The 22,270-nt window shown below is 39.3% G+C and overlaps 1 protein-coding gene across 2 annotated transcripts in view; it reads left to right on the top strand.

Moving 5' to 3' along the window:
* The first annotated feature begins 5,229 nt into the window (after positions 1-5,229).
* The window catches only part of FBXL5 (F-box and leucine rich repeat protein 5), a 50,386-nt gene continuing 33,345 nt past the window's right edge, over positions 5,230-22,270 (top strand). The window contains exons 1-5 of one of the 2 annotated variants that reach the window (XM_059067243.2): positions 5,230-5,452; positions 15,118-15,333; positions 17,875-17,970; positions 19,326-19,512; positions 21,450-21,632. In XM_059067243.2, the coding sequence (XP_058923226.1) occupies positions 5,369-5,452; positions 15,118-15,333; positions 17,875-17,970; positions 19,326-19,512; positions 21,450-21,632 (766 nt within the window). In that variant the 5' untranslated portion in view covers positions 5,230-5,368. The remainder of the gene's footprint in view (positions 5,453-15,117; positions 15,334-17,874; positions 17,971-19,325; positions 19,513-21,449; positions 21,633-22,270) is intronic. The other variant, XM_059067241.2, reaches the window with a different exon arrangement.

Raw genomic sequence — 22,270 nt, forward strand, 5'->3', positions numbered from 1 at the left:
CCAAATCAGCCACAGTCCCACTACCAAAAGACAGCCACTGTCAACATTTTGATATATTTCCTTTTATCCCCTTTCAAATGCATTTATAAAATACAGTTGCCATAAGGTTGTTTGTATTATATTCATTTCTGTATTCTGACATTAAAAGTAAACATGCTCATTTAAAACATTGGAACAATAGAAAAATAAAAGGGCGGGAGGGACTCATCTATAACTTTTGTCAATCAGAGGAGACATTAAGGCTTTGTGTCATTTATGCCATCCTTTGTATGCATTTTTGTAAGCTTGTTATGGATTATGTGCAATTTTGATTCTGCTTTTTTCAGTTAACCTTATATCATACCTGTTTCCCCAAGGTCATTAAAAACACTATCCCTACCCTCAAAGATGCTTCCAGTCCTACCAGGAAAATTGATGTGGACCCAAGGGCATCATAAGCAGAGTAACCAGCGGCAGAGCAGATTAGATACAATTTTGGGATAAACATAAAATGGCTCTACCTGCAATTAGCCCGGTTGCTACTGATCATATATAATCGAACATTTTACTATTTTTAAAGATTTAAAAGTCTTTAAAAATGCATTATTATTAACAAATTTTTATAACTGTAAGAACAATAGGTGAACACAGTAAAATATTAAAACTGTATCAAAGGGTATTTAAAAGGCATTTAACTGTTTCCCATCCTAGAAGCCCTGCTCACAAATTTCTGCTGTCTTATCCTAGAAACACATACTATACTTTTTTTTTAAACACAAAAGAGAACATATTTAACAAAGTGTTCTCTACATTGTTTTTCTTCTTAACTTAGAACATCTTGGTTTCATTCCATATCAGCAAACATAGATCTACCTTATACTTTTTAACAGATGCCTATTTGTCCATTGAATGAATGTACTATAATTTATTTATCTAATGACCAGTTGATAGACAGCTAGTTGTTTCCAATTATTTTTGTCATTGTGCAAAAGATTTTATTAAATCTTTTGTGACAAGCTTTTCTTTCCATAGTGTTATGGGCTGAATTGTGTTCCTCCCAAATTCATATGTTGAAGCTCTAATCCTCAGTATGTCAGAACGTGACTGTATTTGGAGATAGGGCCTTTAAAGATGTGATTAAGTTAAAATGAAGTGGTTAGGGTGGACCCTAATGCAATCTTCCTGGTGTCCTTATTTGAGAAGGAGATTAGGACATAGACACCAGACATACACAAGCACAGAGCAAAGGCCATGTGAGGACACTGTGAGAAGGTGGCCATTTGCAAGCCAAGGAGAGAGGACTTGGAAGAAATCAAACCTGCTAACACCCCAGTGTTGGGCTTCCAGAACTGCAAGAAGAGAAATTTCTGTTGTTTAAGTCTGTGGTATTTTGTTATGACAGCCCCAGCAAACAAATACACACAGGCACTCATCTGTATGTAGTGAAAACCAATGGGGAAATAGCATTCACTATTTAAGTTTAAATAAAGAAAGTAGAAGTTTGGGGCAAAATGCAGGCTTATGTATATTTCATTTTTTGAGGTCCATGTGCATATAAAGTATCTGAAAGGAAAATGAAAAACAAAAAACTCCAAAAACCAAAACAAACCGTAGCATCTGGCCTCACATTCCAACTCAGTGGCTATATTTTCTTTTAATAATGCCATCATCCCTGCTAAGAGCTTTACTCCTAAATCAACCTAGCGCTTTTTTTTTTTTTTTTTTTTTTGCGGTACGCGGGCCTCTCACTGCTGTGGCCTCTCCCGTTGTGGAGCACAGGCTCTGGATGCGCAGGCTCAGCGGCCATGGCTCACGGGCCCAGCCGCTCCGCGGCATGTGGATCCTCCCAGACTGGAGCACGAACCCGCGTCCCCTGCATCGGCAGGCGGACTCTCAACCACTGCGCCACCAGGGAAGCCCTGATTGGCTATTTTGACTGACAGTAAGCATCAACTCTGGTACTGAGTTAGGACTGGGATTCCAGCTGTTGGGGATAGCAACAGCTTTTCAGTGCTTGCTTTCACAAATAACCCGCTGCAGGGTAAAGTGCTGTGTCACACACTCAGCTAAATGGAGTTAAATATAAATGCCTTAGAACTGACTTTCCCTGACCAGTAACCCTCTCCAGGGCCCTAAAAACCAGGGTTGGAAAATACCAGTGAAGAGACCTCATGTCATCATACATTTAGGTCACCAGGGAATGATTTGGCATTTTCTTCCCCTGTAGCATAATGTTTTCAGAGAGAATGAGAGAAGGAAAGAACGAATTACCAATCCACCAGGCACTATACACTTTGGATTTTCACTGCTCTGTTCATATGCCTTATCTAGTCTCCTTGTTACCCACAGCTAGATGGTCTATTAGAATTCCTTCGCTTTCATTTACCAGAAGAAATCATAAAGGCATGATTAAACCGACAACCTTAGCCTTAATAACAGTTCCTGATCTGATGTAGGAACCTATAAAAACGATACTGCACTGATCAATGTCTTCTTTTTGGGGCTAAAGTTTAACGTAAATCAATCATTTATTCTGGATATATCAGGTGATTAATTATTATCTTACTCAGCATATGGATCAAATGTTAATAACTCCTTCTGAAGGGAAGAATGAATCACAGGACTTATTTTTTTATATTACTTTATTTCTTTCATTTTTGTCATCTTAAATTCCCTGAAATGACCAGTCCAACGTGGCTGTAGTTTAGCTAACTACACAGCTTCAAATTCTAGGTTACAGTGAAACTGTGGGTGGATGGACTTTTTTGTTGTTAAACACATATTTAATGTGCCTGGTTCTAGGGGTACACTGGTGAACAACAGACACAAACAGGTATTGGGAAATAAAACATGGTGTATTAAAAGCTAGTTAAAATGAGGAAATTATAGAATGCCATGAACTTCCCTCATTCCTTCTTTCTTTATTCAACAACTATTGAGTACTAAGTGTATGTAAGATACGCATTGTTCTAAGTGCTAAAGATAAAACTATGTGCATATTCTCGTGGAGCTCATTGCTCTATATAACTAGTTGACCTGAGGTCTGGGTCTACATTCCAAGATAGCTAGAGTGACAGATCAGAATGAAGTAAAGAAATAGATGGAAAATAAGAAAATGTCTTCTGGGGGGTATTAAAAAATATAGTGGCAAAGCCATAGTGAAAGAGTAGAGTTTTAAAAGAAAGGAGAAGGGGAGAGGATGGGAGAAAATGAGAGAGATATCAAGGACCTTATCTATATTCTATTACTTAGGTGTTATTCCTGTTTCTAGGACAGACTCTGTATAAACCGTCATCTCTGTATCCCACACAACTAACAGGGTGCCTGGGACGGTGTTATTGGACCTAGATTTATATGTCCAGATTACTTGCTAATTTGTGGGATGCTAGGTAATTACCAGAATGCCTTCAATACTTAGTTTCCTACAGTACTACCTCACAGATTTGTTTTATTTAATAATGATAGCTTACAGACAGTACTATGTGCTAGGTACTATTATAAACAATTCAAATGTATGAACTCTCTTAATTCTCATAACAATCCTATGAGGTAGGTATTTGTCTTAGCTCAGACTGTTATAAAAAATACCATAGATTGGGTGGCTTATAAACAGCTGAAATTTGCTTGTCCTGGTCCTAGAGGTTGGAAGTCCAAGATCAGGGTGTCAGCATGGTGAGGGCCAGACTGCTGATTTCTCCCTGTGTTCTCACATGGGGAAGAGCAGAGAAGGGAAGCAAGCTCTCTAGGGGACTCATTGTTAGGGTTTTACCTTCATGACGTCATCTAATCCTATTATCTCCCAAAGGCCCACCTCCTAATAACACCACATGAGGGGTAGGGTTTCAACATTTGAATTTGAGTTAGGCACAAGCACTGAGTTCATGGCTGTATTAACCCCATTTTATATACGAGGAAACTGAGGCACAGAGAAGTCACGGTAGCTTGCTCAAGGTCATACATGTAGTATATGGCAAACGAGGAATCCAACTTCATCTCCAATCTGTGCTTTTAAACACGGCTCATATTGCCTCTCAATAAATGTCACATAGTAAGATTAGAGATAAACAAATGAATTCTTCTGCAAAGTTCTTTCTTACAACCTTCTACTCCATCATTTATTGAATACTTATCAAGTCCTTATATTGTCATGGAACTGTGATAGATAATACAGCTATAAGGGGTGAACAGAACATCCGGTTCTTGCTCTCCTGGAGTTTATTGTCATTAAGCAAATAACATAACCCTTCCCAGGTTCTTAGCCTTCCCTGTTTTCTCCCATTTCTCTGTGTCTGTTAATCCTCCAGCCAGCTAGTCCAGGGTTGATCTGGATGAGCAAAGCCCGTAATAGGGTCTTCCTAGGTCTCCTGGAGGGCTGGGGCCGGGATGAGGTGACCTGTCGGGAAGAGCCAGACTGACCTTTTTCTTGGTAGTGACCTGGTTTGTCTCCTTCTTTCTCTCTGAGCCTCGGGTTAAAATGGAGGGATGTGTCTCGAACTTCTTTTCCGCACTAACTTTCTCTGATTATTTACCCTCCTCCTCAGCACCCAAGGCCTTTCTGACATCCCTGACCCGGCGTCCCTGTGCTTGAGGTACATTCCTACCTCCTTGATCCCCAGGAGACATTTTCCCTCCTTGGACTCTCCAGAATTCCACGCGGCCCTTCCCTTTCGCCCGCCCCGGAGGAGATGCGTGGTCCCCGCCCAGCCTCCAGACCCAGGTTCCGAGCCCGCCCCGAGCCCACGGGCCGCCATTGTCCGGTCCTGTCCCACGTCCCCGTTTTCCTCATGGGGCGCAAGTTTTGGGAGCCCCCAGTCCTGGTTCCCCCAACTGCTGGGGCCTCTGACCAGCGGGCAGGGAGGTCGGCGCTCGGGCCGGCATCGTCATGGGCAGGGAGACGAAGGGCGGCTCAGGAAGGCCGGGGCGCGCACAGCGCAGTCGCCCAGGCGGACCGGGCGGTCGGGCCGACCGCGGCCATTGTACTCGGTTGCCTCGGCCTCAAGACCTGGTGGGCATAGCGGCAAAAGGCGCTGACAGCACCCTAAAACGACACCCCCTCCTCTCAGATCATGTGTTTTCTGTTGCGAAACATAACAGACAAACAGGGAAACGACTTGGTTTCTTTTTCTGGCGCAGAAGGAGGACGAGGAACGAGAGTTGAGCGGGGAGGTAAAAGCGCGAGCCTCCGCCGCGCGCCCGGTCACGTGGTGCCGCAGGGACCGCATGGCGCCGACCCGCGCGCCCCCGCGTCCCGGCTGGCCCGGCAGCCCGGGCGCGCGCTCCGACGGGGCGGGCGCATGCGCAGGGGGGGGCGCCGCCTCTGCCCCGCGGCGAGGGTGTCTATGGAGAGGCGGCGGCCGCGCCTGCTGAGGCGGAGGCTGAGGCGGTGGCGATGGCGCCCTTCCCCGAAGAAGTGGACGTCTTCACCGCCCCACACTGGCGGATGAAGCAGCTGGTGGGGCTCTACTGCGACAAGGTAACGGTGTGCGGGGCCTCTGGCTCTGGGCGGCGCGGGCGGAGGGGAGGAGCGGGCCGGGTCCCTGGGCGGCCGGGCCTGCGCGGCGCCCTCAGCCCCCGGGGGCCGCACCGGGCGAATTGCAGCCTGCGCAGCTGTCAGCGCCGTGCCCGCTGACCCGTACCTTCCGCGGGGAGCCCACGCCCCGCCCGGCTGGCGGCCTCGGACGTGCCCTCGGAGCTCGCTGTGCGGCCCCTTCCCGGCCGAGGGCCTGGCCGCCCGCCGCCCTCGGGGCGGGCTCCCCGCGGCCGCGCCGGGCCTCCCGCCCCTGCCCCCAGCTCCCTGAGGGAGAGGGGCCCCTGCGCCCCTACCGACCTCTTGGGACCCCGGGCCGGCCACCTGCGGTGGCTTCCTCTCCCCCTGGCGCAGGCTGTTTCTGCAGTTGTCCGCCACCTCCCCCATCAATACTGCCCCCCGCCCTACCCCCGGCCTGTGTTGGGCCTCCCCGATTCTCCTTACGAACACCCATCCATTCTTCATCTGAACCTCTGGCCCGCTTTCTGGCTCAACGAGCACCTTCTCCCAACCCCTCCCTGCTCATTTTACGCCCTAGCTTTTCTCTGGTTTGATTTGGGAGAAAACTCAGGTTTCGTGGCTTACGAACCAGAGAACCTTCACTCTTCTTTTGTGGTCATCTTTTTCCTTGCAACTTTTATTGTCCGGAGCATTTACTAGATGACGATTTTGTTATAAGACAGCTATTCTCTGTTGGAATTCTTTACGTGGGCTCGAATAAAAGGGCCTCTGAACAAGTTGATTTAACTGCGAGAACCTTTTTGCACTCTTAATTGGTGCAGCATAAGCTGAAAAAGCACTTTTGTGAATATAGTTCAGGGCTTTTTGCTAATGCTTTTTTGAGTCCACATTTTTGTCAAAAATTTATGTTGGGGAGAGTCCACATACGGATATTCCGAGAACTTGAGGCAATCCTGCTTCGTGTAGAAATGAACCAAACAAAAAGCGTTTAAAGACCTATTGCTTAAGCATGGAAATCCAACTTTGATGAACTTTAAGAAATTACACAGCACAAAGCAGAACCACTATTACGAGTAAAGACGTGTTCTTGTAGCCCATGAGGTGGTTGGAGGATGCCCCGTGTTCAGTGCCAGGCCACACTTGAAAAGCACCTACAACCATCTTTTCCCTCCCTCCATTTTGAAAATTAAAAATACCCGATTCAAATACAGGTTTAAATACTACGGTAGTCTAGGCCAGTGGTTCTCAACCTTGTTTGCTCAGTAGAATTACCCTAAAGCTGTTAAAAATGCTGATGCTCAAGTCACTAAAGTCAGCATCTGTGAGGCTGGGACCCAGGCATCAAGTATAATTTAAAGCTCTCCAGGTGAGTCCAGTGTGCAGCCAGGGGTGAGAACACTTATCCAGGAGAAACATAATGAATGGGCAAGCCGTTAGTTAAGCTGTGTAACTCTGGAATTTAAAAAAAAAATTGTTTAATTTATTTAGTTTTGGCTGCATTGGGTCTTTTTGCTACTCTCGGGCTTTCTCTGGTTGCTGCAAGCGGGGGCTACTCTTTGTTGCGGCGGCTGGGCTTCTCATTGTGATGGCTTCTCTTGTCGCGGAGCGTGGTCTCTAGGCACGCGGGCTTCAGTAGTTGTAGCACGCGGGCTCAGTAGTTGTGGCGCATGGACCCAGCTGCTCTGCGACATGTGGGATCCTCCCTGACCAGGGCTCGAACCTGTGTACCCCGCATTGGCGGGCAGATTCCTAACCACTGTGCCACCTGGGAAGCCCTAGATTTTTGAGTTAGCTTACTGTAGCGTTTTTACCTGCTCTGGCTTTTGAACTTAGTTATTTTGACAGTATCCTTTAATTGCAGGAAGGAAAAAATGGGGAGTTTTTTTACTCTCTCAAAACCAAAAAGGGAAAGTTAATGAGAAGTAATAGAATTTGAGGTCTTCTCTCTAGACTGGGGAGAGGTAGTCCAGGACCACCTGAAATTGTTATGGAAATTTTGGTGCATGTGTACATTTTTCTAGGAGGTTTGTGGCTTTCAGGTTTCCAAATAATTGTGACCCTCCAAAAAAGGTTAAGAATCACAACTTTATCTAGCTACGTGTTAGACTAACCAGCGTATTTAAAAAATTGAAGAAGTCAGTCACTAATGTTGTGTGTCATTACCTGGTGATTGAGAACGTTAGAACAAATTTTGAAAATACAGTGCCCTTTTTAAAAACAATATTTGAGTCAAATAAGATTCTTTTTGGTAGTTAAATGTCCCCTTTTGAAATAACTAGGAAAGCATTTTCAACTTGACATAGCAGAAGTTAAACTTATCACTAATTTTGAGTTAATTAGATGTAGTTAATGAGATTGTTGTATACATTCATCAGGAAGATTAAAAATTCCAATTTTCTGAACTGTGGATCAGAGACCAAGGTGATTTAGGGGAACGAAAAACTGCCTAGGAATTATACATCCGGATTTCTTCTTGATACTGATAGTTAATTGCTCTCCTAGGATGTCCTTTGGGAACTAAAGGGGAAAAAAGTATTTTATAATGGCTAAATTGTCTTAAAGGAGTATATGTTTTTATTCATTTGGTATCAACTATTTTTAAAAAATTATTTTATTTAATTTAGTTTTGGCAGCGTAGGGTCTTCATTGCTGCACGCGGGCTTTCTCTAGTTGCCTCGAGCAGGGGCTACTCTTCGTTGTGGTGCACGGGCTTCTCATTGCAGTGGCTTCTCTCGTTGTGGAGCACGGGCTCTAGGCATGTGGGCTTCTGTAGTTGTGGCACACGGGCTCAGTAGTTGTGGCTCGCGGGCTCTAGAGCGCAGGCTCAGTAGTTGTGGTGCACGGGCTTTGTTGCTCCACGGTATGTGGGATCTTCCTGGACCGGGGCTCGAACCCTTGTCCCCTGCATTGGCAGACAGATTCTTAACCACTGTGCCACCAGGGAAGCCCTCAACTTTTGCCTTTACCATGTTTTGCCCGTACAGACCAAGGGTATCCAGCCCAAACAGCATATAGTAAAACTTTACAAAATGAGAAGTAGTTTTTGTACTTAAACAAAAAAGGTACAAAATATGTTATTTCATCCTATTCTATATGTTGGCTCTGAATGCCCAGTAATTATAAAGAAGTCAGTTTTATTTTGAATATTGACTTTTGAAGTACAATATATTTTAGAAGCATCCATTTATTTATTAGCAACAACAATTATTTATGTGCTTAGACTAGTTTATTTAGAATAATTTATTCTGAAGTTGTGGGCCATTTTAAATATTGCTGTATTATATCTAATTTAATACTTTGCTCATGGGTTTCCTTTTACATTTATAAAAGGTTTTATGGAAAGATTTTTCACTGTTGTTATCCAGACAGCAGTCCTTTTAGGTACGTAAAGGCAGAGATATTTCTGTTTTATAGCTGGGGATTTGTAGGCCTAGATTAGTTAGACCGAGTTTTACATAAGCAGTTAGTGATAGATCCAGATGGAAACCCAAGTCAGGATCATGATTCCTAGTTTAATTTTCTTCGTATAAAACCAGAGTAGTGTCTGAAAAAATTTTCTGGTGACAGTCTATTATGAAATGTTTCTGCTAATTCACTGACCTTCCAAATTAGGATGATTTTAGGCAATATTTACATTGGATCACATCCTTTTTTCCAGTTTATTCCAATTCCTCAGTTTTTCCTCTAATCCTTAAAACTTGACAACATTAATTCTGCCAGTGAGCGTGGAGTTTCTGCTGTCACTTGGCCCTGTAGTAGCTTGTATTGGCCACGCGAAATGTAGTTCCTATTCTTTAGGAGATTACAGTCTAACATTTGTGCTAGGATGGAAATCCAAATACATGCCCAATGGTGGGAGCAAAGGGAGGTATTTGGTCAGCTCTACATTAAAGTGTCAGGAGTGGGCTTATAGTCTCTTTGAACTGATTTCTGAGAACAAGGTAGGTGATGATTGTAAAGATGTGCATAGTACAGAGCTTTCCAGACTTTACAATAAGCCAGCTATAAAAAATTCAAGTGGTGGAGGCTTTATGGAGTGCCCAAGTTTTTCAGGTAATGATATTACCTGAAGTGCCATATACTTTATCATTTTATAAAGATAGGACATTTAATGAGCAAAGCCATAGGGAGAAAATAAGCTCAGAATAATTAAAATAGATTATTTTTTTAAAAATTGAATGAGTATAGCTTTATGAAGAATTCATTTAGTTTTCCTTGATTTTCTGTATCTGCATACCTGTAAAAACTGTTATTGACTGGCATTGGGAAGATTGATTTATTGGAGAGAATATGTTTTGAATTGAGAGCTAAGGAGAGGAAGGAAAAGGGAATTTAATGAGTTCTTACTACATGTTTGCTTACTTTTAATCCTCGCAAGAGCCCCAGGGCTTCCCTGGTGGCGCAGTGGTTGAGAGTCCGCCTGCCGATACAGGGGATACGGGTTCGTGCCCCGGCTGGGCCCGTGAGCCATGGCCGCTGAGCCTGCGCGTCCGGAGCCTGTGCTCCGCAACGGGACAGGCCACAGCAGTGAGAGGCCCGCGTACCACAAAAAAAAAAAAAAAAAAAAAAAAGCCCTGTGAGACAAGTATTATCCCTTATTTAAAGAAGAGGAAACAGAGTTAGTGGTTAAGTAACTTACCTAACTTACTCAACTCGTAATTAGGGGAGCCCGAATTTTTAACGTTTAGAATTTGTTTCTTTTCTGAAGCACATGTTTTTTGCATTACCTTACTGGTTCTGCTATTTACTACTAGCTATATGATTTTACGCAGAACATTTCGCCTGTGGATCATAGGTTTTTCTATCTGTAAGTTAGTTTGAGCAGATAGTTATTAAGGTTTCTTCACTGAGTGTAAATCTCCCTCGATTAAATGAAAGCATTGTCTGGCCGAGGAGAGAAAAAGTAAAAACTTATTTGGGGTAATAGTATTTGAGTTTTTGTTATGCTGTTTTTCATATCTGTTTCTGAACTTAATATCTAGTCTTTAATTGACACACAACTTCAAATCAGTTTGAAGCCAGGCTGTAAGTTGTAGAATGTCTGAGACAGAAAATCAGTTTTTTAAAAATTGTTTACATGATACTCCTTTTTTTATAAATTTATTTATTTAGTTTTGGCTGCATTGGGTCTTCATTGCTGTGCACGGGCTTTCTCTAGTTGTGGTGAGTGGTGGCTTCTCTTGTTGCGGAGCAAGGGCTCTAGAGCACAGGCTCAGTAGTTGTGGCACACAGGCTCAGTTGCTCCACCGCATGTGGGATCTCCCCAGGCCAGAGCTTGAACCCGTGTCCCCTGCATTGGCAGGTGGATTCCTAAGCACCGTGCCACCAGGGAAGTCCCAGAAAGTCAGTTATAAATTCTTTTAAAATATGGGAGATACCATGTTACTGATTGTTACTATTTATTGATTATGTGTTTCCTGTTCTATGTAGGTTCCTTGTTGAATCTGCTAGGCATCAGAGGATACATGCTTATAGCTCACTTAGGAACTTTTATAATCCTACTGTAGAACAGTGTTTTTCAAAGTGTGTTCTGTGACCCATTAGTGGGTCATGGAATCGATTTTGTGGGTCAGAGATAGCATTTAAAAAATGAGGGGCTTCCCTGGTCGTCCATTGGTTAAGACATGGGCTTTCACTGCCGTGGACCTGGGCTCGATCCCTGGTCAGGGAATTGAGATCCCACAAGCCGTGTGGTGCAGCAAAAAAAAAAGTGGAAAAGTAAATGATAGAGTATATCACAGATTAAGGAGGGAAATACTGTTTCCTGAAATTTGTTTGAAGTGTTTGTGATGTATGTGTCTGGATCGTGTTGTATTTCATACTAAAGGTCATGGTTAAACATGTTTGAAAAAACAATTCTTCGGCAGCATTTCTCAACTGCAGCACTGTTGACATTTTGGGCCAGACGGTTCTTTGTTGTAGGGGCTGCTGTCCCGGGTGTTGTAGAATGTTTAGTCCGTCCCTGCCATTTACCTGCTAAGATGGCAGTAGTTCTTCTGCAGTCTCTAAACCTTGTCCGTTAGTTCCTGGGGGGCAAAATCGAACCCCTGGAGAGAACTAATACTTTAGAGCAAACATTCTTTCTGACAATTTACTCTGTTGGATCTGAAGAGATAGCTTTATGATTAGGACTAACATTGCATCTTGTGGAATAGCTTTATGATTAGGACTAACATTGCATCTTGTGGAAGGTAAGTAGGTTTTATAGTCATAGAGACTTGACTTCTGTTTTGTTGTCTACCAGTTGTATGGTTTTGGGTAAGTTATTTCTCTGAGGTTCAGGGTTTTCACCTATAAAATGGGAATTATAACATCTACTTCCTAGGATTGTTGTTAAGAATTAAATAATATCTAAAAATATTTAGTGTAGTACCTAGCATGGTGTAGGCCTCAGTATGTCCCATATATTATTAGGGTCTAGGTTTATTTTTTTTTCACAATCAAGTCTATGATTGAATAACTTTCTAGAGGTAAACAATTTAAAAAAATGATTCATATACACAGATTTTTTATTTTTTTAAAGAAGGTGTTGGGGGTAGGAGTTTATTAATTAATTAATTTATTTTTGCTGTGTTGGGTCTTTGTTTCTGTGTGAGGGCTTTCTCTAGTTGTGGCAAGCAGGGGCCACTCTTCATCGTGGTGCGTGGGCCTCTCACTATCGCAGCCTTCCTTGTTGCAGAGCACAGGCTCCAGACGCGCAGGCTCAGTAGTTGTGGTTCACGGGCCTAGTTGCTCCGTGGCATGTGGGATCTTCCCAGACCAGGGCTCGAACCCGTGTCCCCTGCATTAGCAGGCAGATTCTCAACTATTGCGCCACCAGGGAAGCCCCACAAATTTTTTAAAAGTTAAACTGTATATGCTCAGGTTATTCTTTTCACTGCTAAATTTACTGACTTTAGGTACCAGGTTAAAAACAGTTGCTCCTTTCAAGTGGAGAAAAACTGACTTGGGTAGGATAAGGACTTCTAATGATAATTTTGTTTGGGTTAAATATAGGAATAACAGAAAAACCTAAGTAGGCTTATATATGTTATATTCTGTGTTCTTTAAATATATTAACTTATTAAATCATGATAAGAACCCTATTAGGTAGTTAATATTATTAGCCTTATTTTACAGATGAAGAAATTGAGTGAGGTACGTAGCAATTTAGTGACTTGATGGCAGAGATGGATTCACACCTAAGCAGTCTGGCTCCAGAGTCAGCGCTTTTAACCACTCTGCGGGATTAACTCTATGCATAATGGAGAGTCCCTTTGTCTAATTTGGTTCTCAGTCTGTAGCATAAAACTGGTCTTTACCTTAGCTTGTTATTAAATCCGAAGGATTTTCTAATAGTCCAGTGAGACTGTATGCAAAACTTCCTGGATGTCTTTTACGATGTCATTTTCCACATCTCACGTGAGGACATTATTTAGTTTTTTGCCATCCTTTTTGTTTTTAAAAAATTTTATAGCCATTATTGATGCTTTCATTTGATTTACCTCTTATTTCTACTTACTTATTTTTAATTTTTTTAAAAAAATACAATGGCACATGATAGTATTTGCTGAGATTAGCCACTAGTGAATTTTGTTGTGATTTTGTGTAGCATTTCTAAGGATAAAACCTACAACCTTGGTTTAACCAAATCCGTCCTGTCTGTTAATTTTGTATGGCTCAGGAACTAAGAATGGTTTTCACATATTTACATAGTTGGAAAAAGTAAAAAGAATAATATTTTATGACATGTGGAAGTTACATAAAATTTAAATTTTAGTGTCTGTAAATAAAATTTATTGGACTATGGCCACAGTCATTCATAATGACTACTTTCGTGCTATAACAACTGAATTAAATAGTTGCTGCAGACAGTGTACCTCACAAAACTTAATATATCTGACCCTTACAGGAAAAGGTTGCTAACCCCTGTTGTATTGGGTTGGCCAAAAAATTTGTTTGGGTTTTTCCATAACATCTTACGGAAAAACCAGAACAAACTTTTTGGCCAACCTATAGATAATTTATTTATTGTGGTTACTGTTGGTTGTCTTATTTTACTAGATTGTAAACTCTGTAAAGGCAGAGATGTCTGTTTTGTTCACTGAGGTATCCCAAGTACCAGAAACAGTGCCTGGCTTATAATAACTGCTCATTAAATATTTGAATAGTGTAAAAAAAACCCATGAATTTATAAAAATGAATGATTAATTTTCAAAGTAATGCTAGCTAATATTTATTAAGCACCAGTTCATTTAAATCTCACAGCAACCATGTGAAGTACAGGTGGTTTTATTATTCCCATTTAACACCAAGAAGAAACTAAGACATAGAAGGACAAAAGTAGCTTACCCAGGGTTACACAGCTAAATAAATGGTAGGACTGGAGCGTAATCCTAGAGAATCTGGCTCTAGGTCTGGTTTTCTGTAAATGACTCTTATAGCCAATCCATCTGCCTTTTACAGTAGATCATTGGTTAAATTATATAGTGAAATAGTCTTGCTTTAGGAGTTTGTCGTCTTTTCTAATGCTTTGTCATGAGCTGACTGTTCCTGCCCAGAACAGGCAATTAAGACACCTTAGACTCTTCTCCATTTTAGGAGTACTAGATCAGACTTTACAGAATAAGTCTAGGAAGTATGGTGTTTGTAGCTTCTTTTTCTCCATTTACTGTCTGTTGTTTTTAACCTAATCAGATTTTCTCTCTTAAAATGAATTTTGAAACTGGAATTGACATAATAGAAGATAGATTTAATATGACAGTGGAGGTAATAGAAGGTTTGAATATTACTTTGAACTTCATCTTGAATCGAGTTTCCCGATAATATATATGCTTTGAACATGAGAATTTAACTTGACATTAAATGTAAAAAAATAAAATTATATCAGAATAGTCATTTTCTCTTGTTGAATAGTAGAATCAAAGAAAATGACAGTGTATATATTTCCTTATATTTTTATTGATTTTTATCTTTCCTTCAAGTGCATTTACTTTTTCATGCCCCAATGTACAAGTTTTTCACATTGTACTATTGCAGTGCTTCCACTCTAGGAAGTACATGATCCTTGTATAAACTGCTAAGTGTTCCCCCCCCCCAAAAAAAAAATAAATAAATAAAAATTAGTTATTCTAAAATTATCTAATAATGTTCTAATAGCTCAGTAAATGTTTTCTGAACAGGTCAGACTCATCTTGATATTAAAGTTTAAACAAATTATAATAGAAAATTTTTGAATTTTTTACATTGTAAAAGTAGTATAATAGTATAAAGAACACGTGAACAAAGAAAAAAGTGCATCACATTATCCTAACACAGCTCTTTTAATGTTTATATGTAACTTTATGGAGTATCTGTATTTATTATGTGCACAGAGTAATGGAATTTTAGGTTTCGAGGGAGTCTGGTTTAATCTCTTTTATTTAAAGAAACTGTGTTTTGTTGGTGCGTACATCCTTTCCTTCAGAATTCAAACCAACATCTTCCTGGCCTGGGGCACTTTTTATTATACCATTATAACTTGTTTTTTATGAATTTCCTTTCCTACGTTAACAAAGTATAAGGGAGGTATTTTGATATGTACAAAACTAAGTAGGAATGCATTTGAGTATTTCCTATTGGTGCATATTTGCATGTATTTATTATGCCTTTCTTTTTAAATTTTTATTCAGCTTTCTAAAACCAACTTTTCCAACAACAATGATTTCCGTGCTCTTCTGCAGTCTCTGTATGCTACTTTTAAGGAGTTCAAAATGCATGAGCAGATTGAAAACGAATACATTATTGGTTTGCTTCAACAACGCAGCCAGACCATTTATAATGTGCATTCTGACAATAAACTCTCTGAGATGCTTAGCCTCTTTGAAAAGGGTCTGAAGAATGTTAAGGTGAGTTGCAAAAATGGATATTTATCACAGCTTATGCCATCTGATATGTCATTGGCAAAACTTGTTAGCATTTTATAGTAAATGATGTTACTATAGTATAGTAAATGTATGTTAAAGAAAAAAAATTACTCTGACACTTGTTAAAGATGGTAAGGAAGACTATATTCAAGGGATTACTGCAATGGGGTTTTGCGGTAGGGGAGAGAGATTGGGTTGAATTCTTATAGCCAGGGAGCAGGGGTGAGGGTCAGGAAAATTACTAAGAGGAAACATCAAGGCTGGGAGATTCTTGCTAGACTGATTCTTGCTTCCTTTTGCTGAAGGCAGACCAAGGTGACAAGATATTAAGGGTGGATAGATATTGAGGGTTATCAAATGCCAAGGGTGGTAGTAGTGGGGTTGATAGACTGATTCAGGATGATTTTGGTAAAACTGGACTAAGTGGGCCAAGGACAGAGCTCAAGGTCAGGGCCTGGCTGAGAAGACTCAGTGGATCCTGACTCAGGTTTGATGAGAATCTTTATCAGTTACCTGTTTGTTACTATATGTAAAATTCTTTCATGAATGCTGCTCTCCAAATCTTAAAGGTGTTTTTGTAAATTGATATTTCAATTACTGTAAAAATTTTACTTTCTGATAACATTTGCTGAACTCTTAAAAGAAATCTGTAGTAAATGCAGTTATTGGTGACTAAAGGTAGAATTGTTACTTAGAACGAATAGGGCCATAGGGGTGGTTACAAAGAATAATTTTTAATTGTATGACATAAAATTAAAGATATTTTTGGGTGTAGTTTAGGATAATGGTGTAGAGAAGTTTCCCTATTAATTATATTTACTTATTATAGGAAATCTGATCTTCACTTGTTCCCTTTTTGGCTTGATGAAACATTGACTTAAGTTGTAACTGTTAAACCACCATGCACCTTTCATTGATAGATTTGTGTTCTAGAAAGACTGTTCTTAAGCAGGGAAGAGGATGGATTGAAGGGAAAAAAAGACTCAAGCAGGAAGATTGTTATAAAAAATTATTGTAATAGTCTCTAGAAGAATACACAGTAGCTATTTGGTGGGGAGGTAGGAGATTGGGTAGGGCTAGGATACTGGGAGGGAAGATGGTATAGGAAGATTTATTTTTTATTGAATACTCCTTTGTACTGTTTGAATTTTATATCATGTTCATGTATTACCTATTCAATAAAATGATTAAGATCAGAACTGAAGTAATGACTAGTGGAGACAGAAGGGAAGGGACAGACTTGAGAGTAATGTAGGACATAAAAGTGATAGAAGGTAGTGTTGGATATACAGGAAGGAGGAAAGGAGAAAGAGAAAGGAAATAAGAGTGAGAATTGAGCTTGACTTTCTAGGGAATATAGCAGAGGCTAAAAAGATCCATTATGGGCAGGTTGGGTTTGAACTGCTTGTGCAGTCCAGGTGGGCATTTATAAGTAGGAGGCGGCATTAGTTGGGCTTCAAGGTTGGAAGGGTAATTTGGTTTGGAAAAGCAGATTTGATAATTATCAGCATGTAAGTAGAAATGGAAGCCACTTGGGCATGCTTAAGGAAACTATGTAAAATCCTAAGAGAATAAGGCATTGGATAGACTATTGGGAAGCAGTTTAATAAATTAGTTCAAAAAGGAGGAGACTAGAGAGGACTCAGCAGGGTTAAGATATTCCCACATTTTAAAAGTTTCATTATTTTGTAAATTTTCCATATGTACTAAGTTGAGAGGGCTGATACAGAAGTGATGAATAAGTTACAGGGAGATGTGACCATAGTTCATATAGGGAAGAACTTTTTAGCTGTTGTGCAGAGTTAGAATGATTTACCTCCAGGTACAGTGAGCTCCTTGCCTTTAGAAGTGTATATGGTCTTCTTCAGGATAATGTAACAGGTATTCTGAATTGTTTATTAGAGGATACACTACATGACCTTAAAGGGATTCTGTAATGATATAGTCCAATAGGGTCTTATGAACTGCTCAGAGGTATATTATTAGGAAAACAGACACATTGAAATTGTATAAATATATGCATTAGAAATCAGTAGAAGTTTTGAGCAAATACTTGCTATTTTTAGACTTTTTATGACATTTTAAAAAAGAAGTATGAGATCACATTACTAAAGGAATTCAAGGTTCTTTTTTTTTTTTTTTTGCGGTACGCGGGCCTCTCACTGTTGTGGCCTCTCCCATTGCGGAGCACAGGCTCCGGACACGCAGGCTCAGCGGCCATGGCTCACGGGCTCAGCTGCTCCGCAGCATCTGGGATCTTCCCGGACCGGGGCACAAACCCGCGTCCCCTGCATCGGCAGGCAGACTCTCAACCACTGCATCACCAGGGAAGCCTTCAAGATTCTTTTAGGAGGTGTTTTGAGGCCATCTTTTATACTTAGAAAAGTACAGAGACCATTTTGCTATTTGTTAGTCTAATTTTTATGTTTCGAGTTACATTTCATACCGACTTTCTAGGATCAGATACAGTATAAATTATGAAGTGAAATTTTTATAGAATACAGTTTTTTTGTTTGTTTCTAGAATGAATATGAGCAGTTAAATTATGCAAAACAGCTGAAAGAGAGACTGGAGGCTTTTACAAGAGATTTTCTTCCTCACATGAAAGAGGAAGAGGAGGTAAGCATAATTTTTCCTGTTTGTGATTTTGCTTTATAAAATTGGAGAAATGTTATTTTTCCTTTGAGTCTTCAAAATAATACATAGGAAGATGAACCTCTAGATCATTTTAGAAAATGAAGAAAAACCCAAGGAAAAAAAGCATTAATTTTGTTTCCTTAGAGAGTTTGTTGCTTTTCATTGACTGATTGATTTAATTCATTTACTCAAAAAATATTTATTTTCTTATTATGTGGATGGCACTGTATTCAATGTTAACTTTTTATGCTATCCTAATGTCTTTTCTGAACCTTTAGAAGATTCTTTAAACTTTTTAATGTTTTCTGTATTTCCATTCTAAGTTTAAAGAATTTTTAGTGTTCTTTTTTTAGTAGTGGATTTTAGTAATTAAATGGTGGTGTTAAACTTATCAGTCTTATACCTAGTGCACATGTATTAGGATATCCCTGAATGGATGAGCAAAACATTTTCTCATTCTCTTCTTTCTCTAAAGTGGGATGAGTATCAGGGTAAGGAATAGAGAAAATATTTTATGAGGAACTGGATTCTTGTTCAGCTGTAAATCAGTTATTATAGTGATTCTCACTATAAAAAGGCTTCACCTTATAAGCAGATGGCCATTAAAAAAAAATCTACTTTTAAGCCCTTTCCAGACCAATTAAATCAGGTGGGAGATAGATATTGACATGGATATATTTTAAAGGTTCCCCAAGTCATTGTAATATGGAAATATGCAATCAGCATTGAAACCACTGAGTTACTAGAGCAGTGTTTCTTAACCTGTGATGTACATCAAAATTATCTATGGAACAAAGGAAAAAAAAAAAAGCCCTTGGCTCCACCTCTAAAGATTCTAATTCTGTCAGTTGGAGGTTGGGACTAAGCATCTGTTTCAAAGAAGAAATCTCCTAGATAATATTGAATAGTTTTGAAGGTATCAGTAGAGCTCTGACTTTTATGGTTGGCAGTACACTGGGTACGGTTCTCATATCATTTAGAGGCCCTGTTTGGGTAGAGGTCAGTTGTAGTAGCAGAAAGCAGTTACCTGACCTAAATAAATGTCTCACCATAGGAGGTGATTTAGAGTGTATGATAAGCTCTGTACAGGAGGACCTTCTGGTTTGGATGCTTTTAAATTGTTTTGAGATTGAGTGGAGAAGCTATAGAAAGAAGGATCTTGGTGGTGGTATTCTTTGCAATTTTTGGGTAAACTAACTTGGTGGTAACAACTAAATTTTTATGTTTTCCAAATATGTGGTCATAATACTACACTTGAGCCATTAATACTTTAAAAGATGTAGAGTAAAACAAAACTAATTAAGCATATTTCCTTATGAGTATTTTGTTTAATTTAGGTTTTTCAGCCCATGTTAATGGAATATTTTACCTATGAAGAGCTTAAGGATATTAAAAAGAAAGTGATTGCACAACACTGCTCTCAGAAGGATACTGCAGAACTCCTTAGAGGTCTTAGCCTATGGAATCAAGCTGAGGAGCGACAGAAGTTTTTTAAATATTCTGTGGATGAAAAGTCAGATAAAGGTGAGAGTCATATGTTTAGATAGTTAGCGATTTATTCGTTCCAAGGCCATTTACTTCTTGTTGATAAGACCTTTATATTTTGTTTGAAGAATAATTTAGGCCATTTGTTTTCAAGTATAGTAAATTTAATTGAGGACAGTAGTTTCTATCTTAGAATTTAGTATTGTCTATGATAATTTAACAGCTCATATACTTGGGCAATGTGCAGTATAGTGTTTCTTGAAGGAGTTTATATAGATATGATAATTTTGATTAGTGGCGAATAACTATCAATATTATTTATATATAAATATATAATGATAATTTAATAATATTTTATTATTATTAATAATTATTATTTTGGCCAATCAAAATTATTGAAAACTACCATATACAGAGCACTTTTGCAGTGTCATCCAATTTTCTGAGCTCCACTGACCATAGTGGCTGTGTTTATCCTTCCTTGTTTTTTCTTTTTTTTAAAAAATCAGTTTTCAAAATCATTTAATGCTTATAGTTTTATCTCTACCCTTTCTCATTCTCTTAGCTTATATCCAGGAATACACAGGGGAGTGAGTATGAGAGGCATAGTTTTTCTATGTGTAGTCACTTTGAGAAAACAAATGACAAATGTAAATAAAATCTCTGCTTTTTTTATTGATAGACTACTTTCTCATTTTTATTCTTTTGTTTGATGGCTTTGCCTTTTAAAACATCATTATATAAAATTATTGGCATCCTGAGGCTAGTAAAAATTCCTTTGCTTTTGCTAGATGAGAAATAGCAATCACATTCCGGTTAAAATTGCTTGAAAGTGTTTGAAATTGGTCCTTTTTTCTTATTTTTATTTAATAAAGTAGGTGAGATGCATGTTGGAACAAAATTGTTTTTATAGGTTAAGCTATAATTAAACCCATAAAGATTGTGTGCTTCACTCTGAAATGCAGCTTGTGCTTTAGACATCAAGTCAGGACCTGTTGTATCTGGTTTAATTTTAATTATAACATGGGACTTAAAAGCGTCACACTTACTATATTGAATTTTCCCACTCCTTCAAAGTAAATTATAGCTGTATTATGTTTAAAATATTTGCCATTTGTAAATGGTTAGGTTAAAGTAATTGGATCGTAGCATTTCTATATTTAAGTTGCTTTGTGAAGACAAATCAAATATATAAGGTACTCAGATTCTTTTTAGTACATTAATGATGAAACTTTTATATTTTATATTCTTTATTGTACACCTCATTTGCAGTTTTCCTTTGGAAAGTTGCTACTGAAATAACCATTATAGGAAACTGGATATCCAATGACTGTTTTCTATAATAGCTGCTGACAAAAGATTCCTGATAAATGTGTACCAACATTAGAAATATTTACATTATATTGTCTCAGCTGGCTCATAAATAGGATAAGGTTGAGGCACCTAAACGTTATAGAGGTCAGATTTCAGAGTTCTTACATGAAACGTGAAAATCAAAGAGGGAACACAAGGAAGATGCTGACAAGAGTTGTAATGCATGAATGGAAAGCGTTGTGAGATTTGTGTGCATCATTAAAAATGCCCTGGATTTCTCATTATCTGACCTACGACTCTACACTTGCTGACTTAAAGCTGTATAACCTGTTGGGTTCCTTTTTCAAATGATGCTTCTTATGCTACAAAGTGAGTATTGTTTTTTCTGCGACGCTTTTGTAAGAGGAAGTAAATCCTGTGTTCATTATTGTAACTCCCACTGATGAAGTATGATTTGGACCACGATAGTTTAACCCTACAGGTTCTTAACAAGTTTAACATCTCCATGTTACCTCTAATCCGTGTTATTTCCTTTTCACATCTTGCAAACAGGAAGGAGTGGACTTTAGGCACTGGATTTTATTTATAGAAATGTGATTGTTATTTCTTACTGCATTTGCTCTTAGAGCCTTTAATGTTAAAGGTTTTCTTTTTTATTTCAGAAGCGGAAGTGTCAGAACAATCCACAGGTATAACTCATCTTCCTCCTGAGGTAATGCTCTCAATTTTCAGTTATCTTAATCCTCAAGAATTATGTCGATGCAGTCAAGTAAGCACTAAATGGTCTCAGCTGGCAAAAACTGGATCACTTTGGAAACATCTTTACCCTGTTCATTGGGCCAGAGGTAGGTAAATGGGATGCTTAGTTTGTTTTAAAAATATTTCAATCTATTTTTTTTTTTAGGTATATACTCATAGATATTAATAAGCAAGGCCAGGGAGGGAAACTCTGAAAGGTTGACTAAAAATAGGTTTTATAGTTCGATTATATGTCTTTGTGTACATTTTTAAAAAGCTAACAATTCTGAAGTATTCATGAGTGAATTACGTGATGTGTGGAATTTCCTTTCAAATAATTAGGAAAAATAGTTGGGGATGGAATGAAAAATAATTGGCAAAATGTTGATAATTGTTTTTTTTAAATAAATTTATTTTATTTGTTTTTGGCTGCGTTGGGTCTTTGTTGCTGCTTGCGGGCTTTCTCTAGTGTGGCAAACAGGGGCTGCTCTTCATTGTGGTGCATGGGCTTCTCATTGCAGTGGCTTCTGTTGTTGTGGAGCACAGGCTCTAGGCGCACGGGCTTCGGTAGTTGTGGCTTGCGGGCTCTAGAGCGCAGGCTCTGTAGTTGTGGCGCACGGGCTTAGTTGCTCCGTGGCATGTGGGATCTTCCCGAACCAGAGTTCGAACCCGTGTCCCCTGCATTGGCAGGCAGATTCTTAACCACTGTGCCACCATGGAAGCCCCAATAATTGTGAAGATAGGT

Source organism: Kogia breviceps, chromosome 6 (assembly GCF_026419965.1).
Source record: "Kogia breviceps isolate mKogBre1 chromosome 6, mKogBre1 haplotype 1, whole genome shotgun sequence".
Classification (NCBI taxonomy): Eukaryota; Metazoa; Chordata; class Mammalia; order Artiodactyla; family Physeteridae; genus Kogia; species Kogia breviceps.